General features: G+C 41.0%; 1 protein-coding gene across 6 annotated transcripts in view; it reads left to right on the plus strand.

Moving 5' to 3' along the window:
* The first annotated feature begins 451 nt into the window (after positions 1 to 451).
* RALGAPA2 (Ral GTPase activating protein catalytic subunit alpha 2) overlaps positions 452 to 12838 on the plus strand; it is a 323368-nt gene continuing 310981 nt past the window's right edge. For 4 of the 6 annotated variants that reach the window (XM_046679547.1, XM_046679546.1, XM_046679551.1 and 1 more), the window contains exon 1: positions 11462 to 11708. In XM_046679547.1, the coding sequence (XP_046535503.1) occupies positions 11603 to 11708 (106 nt within the window). In that variant the 5' untranslated portion in view covers positions 11462 to 11602. Of the gene's footprint in view, positions 519 to 11461; positions 11709 to 12838 lie in introns of those variants that run through there. The other 2 variants (XM_046679548.1, XM_046679549.1) reach the window with 2 other exon arrangements.

The following is a 12838-nucleotide window of genomic DNA, read 5'->3' on the forward strand; positions in this document are numbered from 1 at the left end:
GTCAGGAGACCTGAGTTTCTCATCTAGCTTGGCTATTAATTAGCTTTAGAGACTTGGAGAAGTCCCCTAACTCTGCAAGTTTCCTTGTCTGGATGAATTTTAAAGCAGCCTCTGGCTCTAATGCTGAATCCTAGGTCTTTGCAGGTTTCGTAGGTTTTCAGTTCCAAGGTGAGACTTTTTATTCTCCTTCAAGAGCCTTTCCTACTCTCGCTGAACTGGTCTATCTTGATCTCCAGTTACCAGGAGACCAACCAAATCATTTATTTACTTTCTGTGCTCTATTTTTCTAAGTCCTTTCGATTTGTCATTTTGACCTGCTTCTTGTGAGCTGAACGACCTTGAGCCAGCCATACAACTTCTCTGAATATAGATGAAATGGCGATAAGAACCCTAATTCATGGGCTGTTATGAGGATTAAATGGGAGAAAGTGCATGAAACTGCTTTGCAAAATGGCATTCTGATATGATGGCATTTTCCAGCCACCTTAATGACTCTGGAAGCATCGTGTGGGGGTCAGGTAAGTGTTTCCATCCCCAGTTCGGCTAACAAGCAATTACTAACCAACTTTGGTCCTTATTTTTCCTCTTTATAAAGAAAGAATACATCCGTCAGTCAGTCACATTTTACTCTCAAAACTTTCTATGATTCTAGGATTTTCTTGGTAATAATTCTTGATGTTTATGTAAAATTATTCAACCTAGATTTACAGAAGGCAATATCACAACCAAGGCTGGGACGGAGTGAGGCTGAATTATACAAAAGCAAAACAAATGAGGGGCTTTCATTAATACTTTCTGGAAGTTAAAAATAAAAACAACTTCATATTTATTTTGCAAACTGTCATCTTCGGATAGTTTGGATAGTGAGCTCCTTGGGAACAAGGATTTTGTCTTTTTATCTTTTATTGAGTGACTAGAATAAGTGCCTGGCCCAAAGAAACTCAATAAGTGCTTGTTGAATGAATGAATGAATGAATGAGAAAAAGCTAGAATTGTGAAGAGGCTCCAGAAAAGATTATTATTTTGAATTTTAAAGTGACAGTGAAAAATGTCAATTAGAGTCTTCTGATAGATTATTCAAGCCAAACTTTTTAGTCTCTGAAGCATTACTTTGTTGTTTTTATGACTGTTATAGCTTAAATTATTATTTGATTTATTATAATCTGATTTATATTAATCTGAATTATTACTTTACCTTTTGAAAGTACTCATAAACTATTCATGGGTTTGGTCTTGCAGCAACCAAAGGAAGTAAAATATGCCTTGGAACAAACTGCTGAGTCACACATTTAGGTCCAAGAGCCCTTGGCCAGCATTCTTAATCCAGTATCACTTAAAGTCCAGAAAGAAGCAGATATTTTACCTGGCATGATGGGGGCATCAGTGAAAATACCCTTCCTTGCCAAGGAGTGCACATAACAAAAATGGGGAACAAGGGATTCTGGGACATTGCTTCCCCCTATTCTGATGGTGTCCAGTGTGGACTATGTAAAATCATGGGAAACCACAGCTGTGTAAGCCCTTCTTTTCAACACATTTAGAAATTAAGTGTGCTCACAAATGGACAATCAGCAAACAGGAATTGCCTTGTTTGTATTTTGTGGGGGTAGAGGAGAAGAGAAAAACAAAAGATGTTTATTGAACATTTTTGTACCAGGCATTGTGCTCAATTCTTTTTATGATCATTTACTTCTTAGAATAAAAAGCCCAGTGCAATTTTATCTTCATTTTACAGATAAGGAAAACTGAGGGTTGGAGAATTAAGTCACCCATTTAAGATCACACAGCTGGTAAGGGGGAAAGACCCGGCATCACAGCCTTAGCCTTTGCTTTTGCTGTCTTCGCATCCTGCCTTCCACAGATTCAACAGAAGTGCACTGTTCTCTTCCCACTTTGGCATCATCACCTTTTACTATCATTTGGCCCTGCTGTTTTTACAAAGCTACGCAAACATATACACATTTCTGCAACCCCTACACTATGCTGAATATAACCACAAGCACAAACCTAGGTAGCAACCACACAAAACCAAATTGTTTCTGGAGGTCTTCACACAGTCCATTGCATCTTACCTCCTTGCCTTGCCTGGGGTGTGTTTAGCTCCTTTCCCCAGTTCAGGTGCCATCTCCTCCTGGAAATCTTCTCTGAGCCCTCCCCACATCCCTACTGCCCAGTGCCTCCTGGTATTTCCTATAAAGCCCCACATGTATCACCATTGTTAATTACTATTGTCTAGGTACTTGTCTGTCTCCTCCATCAGACTACGACTTCTCTGGGGGTTGAGGTTGTATCCTCATTATACCTGTCACTTCATTGCTGTGCATAAAACTACAGAGTAGGTACTCAGTTAGTCTACTGACTGGATCAAAAAGATTACTAAGAAGGACAATAAAACGTGATAAATATTAGAGTGGCTCACAGAGGGGTGCTTCAATTCAGAAAGAAGAAGAAAAATAACATAAGAGAAGGAAAATATAAAGGGAGGTACTTAGCAATGTTCTCTGTGGCATGTGAATTCTTCAGTTTTGGTTAGATGAAAATTTGATTCAATTCTTTGCAATTATTCACTATGATGATTTTAATAATTGCATAATTCACATATACCCTATGTCTAAGTGAAATCATGGGTTTCCCTATTAAAATTTGGGGAAAAACCTATCAAATGTAGCTCTTCCTTAAAGATTAACTGAAAGCAGTAAGCTATCTTTCAATCATCTTACTTAAGTACAAGATCTTAATTATAAATCAGACCTATAGGTGGATACTTTCCACATTCCAGGGCACATATTAATTTATGTGAATTGTAAACAGTGATGATTCCGTTCTCTTTATTGCTCTGTGGAAGATGTATTTATTTGTCCTTGTTGTTGTTTTATCTATTTGGCATCCAACATCCCTTCCTCCAGCAAGGTACTCCATTGTTTTTGGGGGAGATGTCCTATCTTACGTAGTCTTGGTGAGAGGTAGTGCCCACCTCCTACTTACCAAGAGGGTTAGCACCTCAGATTTTCTGACCTGGGGAAGCCAGGGGGGTGGACACATGAACTGGGCATCCGACTAAGACTTAGCCAATTGAATATTCTTGAGGCTTTGAACTTGAAGATGTGAGGGATGGTGGGAGGTCATTCATTGTTATGGAAGCCATAGTGTGCTGACCCATGTGCTCTGCTCTATGACCTGTCCAGGCCTCCGAGAGGTGCCTCAGTGTCTAATTTTCTAGTATTTTCCAATCCTGGTACTCCAACCTCCCATTGATTTTGTAAGCCTGATAGTCTTTGAATGGATCCTTTTTCACTTAAATAGATAGCCAATTCCTGTTGCTTGCAACTTAGATCCTGTCTGAAATACCAGGTAGAAATAATATCAATTTAAGACATACATTTATATGTGGATTAGTAAAGAATTTGTATTCTTGTATTGTGTTTCCCAAGAATTGCTATGCTCCCGAAGAATTATTATTATTATTATTATTTTGAGGAAGATTAGCCCTGAGCTAACTACTGCCAATCGTCCTCTTTTTGCTGAGGAAGACTGGCCCTGAGCTAACATCCGTGCCCATCTTTCTCTACTTTATACGTGGGATGCCTACCACAGCATGGCTTTTGCCAAGCGGTGCCATGTCCGCATGTGGATCTGAACCGGTGAACCCCAGGCCACTGAGAAGCAGAACGTGCGAACATAACCGCTGTGCCACCGGGCTGGCCCCCCCCAAAGAATTATTTTGAGATTCATTTTTCTAGAAAATTACAGGAATTTATTAGTAAAACAAACTATGTGATGATTTTCTCCATTTTGAATGAATAGTTTCATTGACATTCCATAATCTGCATTCCTTTTTAGAAAATCTAGCACTCAGTTCTAAATTAGGAAGTAAATTTGACCTAATATTAAACCTAATGGTAGCACTTTGAGTATTGGTGGCAAATGTGAGATAACAAACAAATTTTCCCAGGCTCCTCACCTTATGTAACTTCATCTCTCTTGCCTTTGTGCATTATCTTCTATTAAAGTTTTATTTACTATTTAGGTAGTTTCCATTATTCCTCATTTTTCCAACATTATCATTCAAAGGTATGTTTTTTCACTCATAAAAGTTCTTATGGTACTTATGGGCTTACATTTTTCTAATGTTGATGTGTATCCATGATTCAATACTGAAATGTTACTACTGTTTTGATGATTAAAAAAATGAAAATATACCCAAAGCAGATGACATGATGGTTGAAATGCACAGCTGTGAAAACATCTGCTTGAATAAATTTAGAAAAATGATTAGGTTTCTTTCCCTTACGGCATTGCTTTGTCACCAGGCATTCATCAGACATATCAAAATGGCCAGTATATTTTCAAAAACTTTTTCAAGTCTGTCCTGAAGTAAAATTCTCATATAAAATGATTTATAGTCAAGTTTAATATTAAGTATTAAATCTCCTTGCTTGACAGATAGTTGGAAAGAAAAGAAACTAATGGTTTCCTACTAGAGAAGAAACTAATAGGAAATATTTTTGGAGGACAAAAATATATATTGTTAGTGTTTACAGTAATATATCATCTGGAAAACAGAGACATTGGTCTCCTGTTTCTTAAGCATTGCGGTCGGCGTTTCATTCTTATGAAGGGGCATCATTCCTTCTCTCCTGGAGTCTTAGGTAGGTGTAGATTCTCAGGGACACAAGAGGCTTCTTGAATGGATGTTAGGTGGACATTGCAGGGTGAAAGCTGATACATGAAAAACACTTGAATTTATTAGATTGTAGCTTTTTTTAGAAAATAAGAATGCAAAGGGTCCTGTGATCAATAAAAACAGACTCTGTGTCACAAGGGTCCACCAGGGGTTTGCTCTTTGTGGCAAAAGCATCCAGATGAAGACCCAAGTATGCTGACATTCTAAAAGATCTTACTCCTGAGGACAGTCACAATAAGCTTTTCTGATAGGAAAATATGTACCTAAGTTGAATTTTTCCATGTACTAAAATTGACATAATACGCACGACAATTAGGATTAATGTACAGGCACAAGATATTTTAGCCAATTTGAAAAAAACAAATTCTTCCAAACTGAAAAACTCTGATGAGTGAAAAATTGGGAAATAAAATATATCAGCATTTAGGTTATCTGGAAACTACAGAACCAGCAGGTCTAAGCATCTAGAATGATTCCAACTATGAAAGTTAAAAAGGCAAACAAATTGTCTCTGATAGCAGTGATTGAGCTTCTGGACAAGAGGTCGTAGAAGTTATATGGGACAGCCCTATCAGGCATTTCTGCTTAGTTTGTAGGGGCAACACCAATTTAGGAGGAAAGGAAGGGCCCAGAGTTGGGGGGGATAAAGTATGGTTCCATAAACAATGAATAATCTATTTAAGAAGATGGGGAAGCCTGAGGTATATTTTAGAAAGATTTCTGAGAAAACAAGGGTAGAATTTTAAAATTTGGGTGCATAATACATTACTTAAAGCAAAATCATTATACTGAACAACATTCCCTAATTATGCTGACTGAGATATTAATGAAAGAATGAGTTCATTCATTCAACAAATATTGATTGAATGCTGCCCCTGGCCCTGTCCTGGGCACAAGCGTGGCAACGATGAATTGTAGAATTGCTTGATAAATACTTAACATCAATGATGACGGGAGTTGCAGTTTTCACATAAACCCTTCAATGACCGATTTTCAGTACAACAGAAAAGAGTGGGAAAGTACAAAACTATGATCATCACAATTTAGCTACAGGAGTTGTTCAATAAATATTTGCTTGAATTTATGTAAATAGTACACAAAAACAAAAAATCTAAAATTCTGCTCCAGACAACATCTGGAATTGATGAGTGTTCCTGTTTATTCTTTGGTCCTTCTTGGTCTCTAATCTCACCTTCCTTACTTTGTCCTGGTCTCTTGGTGACTGTCTTCCTGAATAACCAAATCCCATTTGGTGTCATCAGGAAAACATGACGCTCTTCTGGCAAGTGATGAAGGGAGGGAATTATAAAGCCCTAAAGCCTTGCGCTCTTCCCTAGGTAGGATCTTGAAACACACCCAGTTCAGAGTGGGTTCCCCATTTGCTCCTGAGGAAGGGTCTGAGCCACCTGAGGGCTCTTAAATTCTTTTTTCTTTTTTAAGTCTTCCCCAAATCATCAAAGGCGCAAGAAAGGTTTTCTACTTGAAATACTCATTTAGTACGTTGAAAAAAATTTCTTTTGTACATCATATGGATACCTGAATTTTGATTTATTCATAGTGTTATAATCAATAACAGTCACTATTCTTTTTGATGAGCGCATTATCCTATATTTAGCCATAAGGAACCCCTTCCAGCTGGCGCCTGTGTTTTAGAGACTTTCCCGTTGATCTTATATTCACTCTCTATTTTCCCTGCTCCAGACCTGGAACCAGCCATTTCTTGAAAGAACTCTAATTACTTTGGGGTGGGGAATGATATTTGGAAACGAAGATATGGGTGCCGGGTGTGCTCATTGCCACTGGGTGCCATTTCTTCTGGGCCTTTTCAGAGATTAGAAGAACTAGAAAAAACAGCAGATTTTTTTTTAATAAATAGATAAATTGATTCTAAAATTTATATGGAACTGTAAAGGATATAAATTGGCAAAGTAAGCTTAAACAAGGAGATATATACTACCTGAAATCAAGACTTACAATAAAGCTTCAGTAGTTAAGACAGAGGGCTAATGATTTATGGTTAAACAACCAGATTAGTGGAAGAGAACAGGGAGTCCAGAAATAGAGATACACTTGTATGTTTGATTGATAATTGACAAAGGTACCAAGTTAATTCCATGGGGAAAAGGAAAGTCTTTTTATAAATATTGCTGGAACAACTAAATATCTCTACGGAAAAAAAATGAACCTTGACCCATGCATGTATTTTTAAATCAAGAGTTCAAATTGATATTTCCAGGTAAAATTTAATATTACAGAATTTTTATTTAATTTCTTTGATTTTGATATTTGTGTGTCTCCTTTCTTTTACATTGAAAATCTTAATTCCTAACAACAGTTAATATTTCTTTTCAGATCTTTTTGCCCTTAGAATATACCCATCTTCATTAAAGAAGATGTGGTAAATATATAGAATGGAATACTACTTAGCCATAAAAAAGACAAAATTGTGCCATTTATGACAACATGGATTGACCTTGAGGGTACTATGCTAAGCAAAATAAGCCAGACAGAGAAAGAGAAATACCATATGATTTCATTCATATGTGGAAAATAAACAAACAAATGTGTGGATAAGGAGAATAGATTAATGGTTACCAGAGTGGAAGTGGGTGGGGGAAGGGTGAAAGAGTTAAAGGGGCACATATATATGGTGATGGATAAAAACTAGACTATTGGTGGTGAACACAATGCAGTGGATACACAAACTGACATATAATAACATCCGCTTGAAATTTATACAATGTTATAAGCCAATGTGACTTCAATAAAAAGAAAGAATATATCCCTCTACAGAGGTACAATCAGGATACTGTTTTCAAAAGTCACTTGAAATAATTATTTTCTCTGTTTAGCTATGTTACCAATTAGATATATGGTTGAGTTCATTTGTTTGTTCTGTTTATTTTCAATTTTTAGATTTGTTTCCTGTTTTTCTTTTAATTTTTGAATATGTAAAGCATTTAAATGATTCAAAAGTCAAAACTATATGAAATGATGTTGTTGGAGAGGACCTTGTGCCATCTCTTCTCCTTTCCGCCCTAGCCTCCATTTCACTGAGGTAGGCATTAATGTTAGCTTTTGATTTATCCTTCCACTGCTTCTTTTTGAAAAAATAAGCAAATAAAGACATATTTTATGTTCTGTCCATTGCTTTTATACTTAACAATGTATCTGGGAGATTAGGTCAAATGAGGACATAAGTAATTTTCTCATTCTTTCTTATGGTTGCGTACTGCGTAGCACTACATTATGTGGACGCACTGGATTCAAGCAGCCACTTTTACATGTGTACACATGCACTAGATCCAATCAGATCCTGTTAGACAGTCACACTGAGTTCTCGCCAGTATCTGCTGGTATTCATTTTCCAGGGCGGCTTCAACCAATTACCACATATTATGTTGCTTAAAACAAGAGAAATTTGCTCACAGTTCTGGAGTTCAGAAGCCTGAAATCAAAGTTTTGGCAGGGCTGGGCTCCCTCTGGAAGAGCCCCAGGGAGAATCTGTCCTTGCTTCTTCCAGCTTCTGGTGGCTGCAAGGGTCACTCGGCTTGTGGCTACACGAGTTCCACCTGTGCCTCCATTTTCACATGGCCTTCTTCTCTAATTATGTGTCTTCTCCTCTTCTATCCTCTATAAGGACACTCCTTAGGGCCCACCCAGATAATCCAGGGTGATCTTACCTTGAAATCCTTAACTTCATCACATCTGCAAAGACCCCTTTTCTAAAAAAAGTCACAATCACATGTCCCAGGGATTAGGACATGGACACATCTGTTCAGCTCACTCCACTGGCTGTTATAAACAATGCTGGAAGGAGTAAACTTCCACGTGTGGGTTTGTATTTGTGGAGGTATATCTTCAGAGTAGATTCTGAGAAGTAGGATTTCTGTGTCAAAGGGCAAATAATATGTAATTTTGCCAAATTCCACTCCATAGGGGTTGTACTATTTTACATTCCTATCAGCTATGTTTTTCTATAGTTTTGCTACCAGCATGTTGTTAAATCTTGTTTTTGTTTTTGTTTTCTTTTTTGGCTAATTCAAATGGTGTTTCAGGGTAGTTTTAATTTGCATTGCAAGTTTTTGACTCTTGACTTCATTATCTTGATTTATTAATGAAAGGGACATTATTTGATAGCACTTTTATCTGCAAAATTCTTGGCACTCTGAACCTCTAGGGATAAAAAATTAATTACAAAGCAGGTGAATGTCTTTAAGGAGCTCCCAGTCCAGTAGGAAAGATTTTGGAGAGCAACAGAAAATGAGAAGTACTCTTATCCCACATTTATATACATGTGGGTGAAAAAGCATCAAAATAAGAATTTATGTTCCTTGCCTTTTTTAGAGAAGGCATTTTCATCAGTAAGTAAAGTCTAGATATGATGGATGAGATGAACCTATATGCACAAATGCCTGTTTCTGGTACTATCAAGTTCTGATAGTGTCATGTGTTCACTGTACACTGTCGTTTACCTCTTCACTTACAGTCATGCATCGCTTAATCACAGGGACACGTTTTGAGAAATGTGTCCTTAGGCAATTTCGTTGTTGGGCAAACATAACAGAGTGTACTTACACAAATCCAGATGGTGTAGTCTACTATGCACCTAGGCTCTACGGTACTAATCTTATGGGACCACTATTATCTACGCAGTTCATCTTTGACCAAAACATTGTTATGGGGTGTGTGACTGTATCTAGTTGCTCTGGCCGTCAACTAGATTGGAAGCTTTGGAGGTCAGGAGGCTGCATTTTATACATCTTTTTATCCCCAAGGTTTAGACTCATGCCTTGCACACAGTAGGTGCTTAATAAATGACTTTGATGACAGGTTGCTTTGATAGAAAAATTGAATTCCCTAAGACAAGTGCATCCTATTTTTTTCAATCAAGGTAATGAAAGGTATCTTCTTCTAAAGGAATGGGGCAGTGAATATTATGACTTACTAAGTGTAATCAGTATAGGCTAAGTTGCTGTAACAAGGACACCCAAAATGCCTTGACTTAAGAGATAAGGTTATTTCTCTCTTCTAACAGTTTTGGAGGGTTTGTGGTCCTGATTGGGATGTCATCCAGGAACCTAGGCTGGTATGGCAGTTCTGCCTTTATCCTGAGGGTAGGGCTTCCATCTCAGGGTCTGAGATTCATCCGTGTTATTGGGTTTACTAGCAGTCCATTCTTTTTTACTGCTGAGTAATATTTCTTTGTATGAATATATCCGGGTTCTATCAAAGCTATTTTGACAATACTAAAAATAGAGAGAGGCTCCAACAACTAGGGGATATACATACACATATTTTTTAAGATTTTATTTTTCCTTTTTCTCCCAAAGCCCCCTGGTACATAGTTGTGTACTTTTAGTCGTGGATCCTTCTAGTTGTGGCATGTGGGATGCGGCCTCAACGTAGCTTGAGGAGCAGTGCCATGTCGGCACCCAGGATTCCAACTGGCGAAACCCTGGGCCTGCGAAGCAGAGCACGGGACCTTAACCACTCGGCCACAGGGCCAGCCCCTAGGAGATAGTTTTTGCATGCTTGGATAAATACATAGTACTGTTTCAGTTTTTTATTCCATTTTATTTAACAAATTTTTATTGAGTGCGTCTAGAGGCCAAATAGTGTGCTCAGTGAGGAGGATACAAAGCTGTCTAAATGCCCAGCTGCACCGCCCGCCATACTTCAGCTGAATGAGATAAGATCCAATTGCGTAGTCCCAATTTGATGGAAAGCACATGACTTTAAAGATCCAGCTTAAGTACTTGCTAAAATGTTGTCAAAATTTGGAGCATGAAAGGATCCAGATGCCAGTAAATAACTCTCCAGATCTCTTGTAAGAAATCTCAAGATCATCTTCCATCTCAAAGTCTTGCCCCGGGTTACAGGGGCCTGGCCTTAAAAAGCATACCGGCCTGAGAGTCAGGTCCCTCAGGTTCTATTTCTGGTTCTGCTACTATATTGCTATGTGGTCTTGCACAACAGAACATGCACTTCCTACAAAGCAAGACGCAAGAGCCTGAGGAGCCCTCCAGTGAGGGACTCCGTGAGGTTGGGTCCCAGGAACCAAGGGTACTGGCTGGACTCCTCACCTAGGCATGCCCTGCTGCTAAAGCTATTCATTTTAGCGTGAAATTGGAGCTCCGATTGTGGTATGGTCAAAGGCATTCCCACTCGCTCCCTGCCTTCCTAGTGTGAAAGAAGCCAAAACTTAAAGCGGCTTGCATTTGAAAAGCCTTGAAACTTTTTTTACTGAGATGTTCCTGTGGTTCACGTTGCACTAGAGGGAACTGGGGTGGGCGCACAGATCCGAGAATGAAGGTACGGGAGCCCCGGGCCTCCGGGGTACGGGGTGGGCGACGGTACCCAGCTGCTTAGGACCCTGGGCAGGGGGTCGCAGCGCCTCGCCTCCTCGAGAACTACATTTCCCAGCAGCACTTGCGGCCTACGGTGGGGTGGGGACAGAGGAAATACTCAGAGCCGGCCCACTGACTCCCGTTGTACGGAAGTCACGCCAGCCTAATTGGAGGGCCCTGTCGCGATGCATCCCGGGACGGGTAGTACAGCGAGGGCAGCGTGCTGCAAGCTTCTTTGTGATTCGCGGCGCCGGCTCGGCGCTCCCGGCCCGCCCCCGTGAGGCGGGTCTGGACCGCGCGCGCGTGCGCTGCATCCGAGGGGCTAGCCGGCGCCTCCCGCAGGGCGGGGCGGTCGGTTCCGCGTCGACACCGCCTTCCTGCCCCGCCCCTCGCCGTGCTCGGCCCGCCCCTCCTTCCTGGAGCCACAGCTGAGGCGGCGGCAGCGGCGGCCCAGCGGGGGGGCGGCGAGTGGCCCGCGCGACACGCGCCGGCCCCGACTCTATGTGGTGACTCGCGCGGCGCAGGCGTCTCCTGCCCCGCCGGCGGGGCCCGGGATTCCCGCGGCGGGATGTTCTCCCGAAGGAGCCACGGGGATGTGAAGAAGTCCACCCAGAAGGTGCTAGACCCCAAGAAGGACGTGCTGACCCGCCTGAAGCACCTGCGGGCGCTGCTGGGTGAGGCGCGCACCGGGGCGCGGGCGCCGGGGACACCTGCACGGGCGCGGGCCGGGTGAGGGGTCGGGGCCGGGATCCCGAGGGAGTGAGTGGGGGCCTCAGACCCTCTTCTCCAGGTCCGGGCATTGTTCCCGGGAAAGCGGGCACTGCTCTGTCGTTCTCGAGTGTAAACTTAGCCAGATTCTCACCGGGTGACCGCGAGGCCGGACACAGCCGTGACTCTCCCTTCCCCAGCAAATACTGGACCCCAAGTGGTCCTCTCGCACACACACTGAACTGTCTTCTCCCCTCCCATTTTTTAATTTTAATTTTTGAGTCCGAGACCCTAAGTAGACTGAGACCCGAAGTGGTCCTGGCATAGAATTAATTGAACTGTCATCTCTTTCGCGCCCTACCCCCCTTTTAAATTTTATTTTTACTTTTGAGTCTGAGTCCCCAAATAGCCTGAGACTCCACGTGGTCCTAGGATAAATTTAATTTAACTGTCATCCCTCTTCCCATGCCCTTCTTTTAAATTTTATTTTTGTTTTGGGTCTGGCTGCTTCACTTTCTTTGTGTCCTTAGTGTCAAGGGGGCTCCTGGTGTCTCTTGGAGGGAGGAGTGACTTTCTTGGGTTCAAGGCCTCGAGGCTGCTTCTCCTTTATTGCCAGGATGACCGTGATGATTATATACCTTCTTCCGTTTTTATGAGACTGCTGGGTGGAGGTTCTGCAGAGTCCAGGTGGGCCTGCAGTTGACCTGAGATGAAGCTCAGCCCTGTGGGTGTGAAGTGTCCACAAGGCTTCCTGTCACCTGCTGTGTGTGATCTGTAGCTAGTTTGCTAAGCTATGTTTTGTTTTCTATTTTCTTACTTCTTTGGTCTTAACTTTTGTTTAGGATGAAAACACCTTTGCTGTCTATAGACAGACTTGTCTTTGTGTATTTGGGCACTGAGAAAAGGACACCTTAGGTTTCTTTGGGATGTCTTTTTTATTCTTAAGATGAGCAGCATCACCTAGTTTAGGGCATAGAGTCTTAATATGTCTGTCATTTGAGGAAATACGGCATAAAAGAATTCATTATCTTTGTGAGAGTTTTAAATAAAGATCTTGTTCATGAGATTAAAAGTTGCAAATTATTTCTATTTATAT

This window comes from Equus quagga, chromosome 12, assembly GCF_021613505.1.
Source record: "Equus quagga isolate Etosha38 chromosome 12, UCLA_HA_Equagga_1.0, whole genome shotgun sequence".
NCBI classification, from domain to species: domain Eukaryota; kingdom Metazoa; phylum Chordata; class Mammalia; order Perissodactyla; family Equidae; genus Equus; species Equus quagga.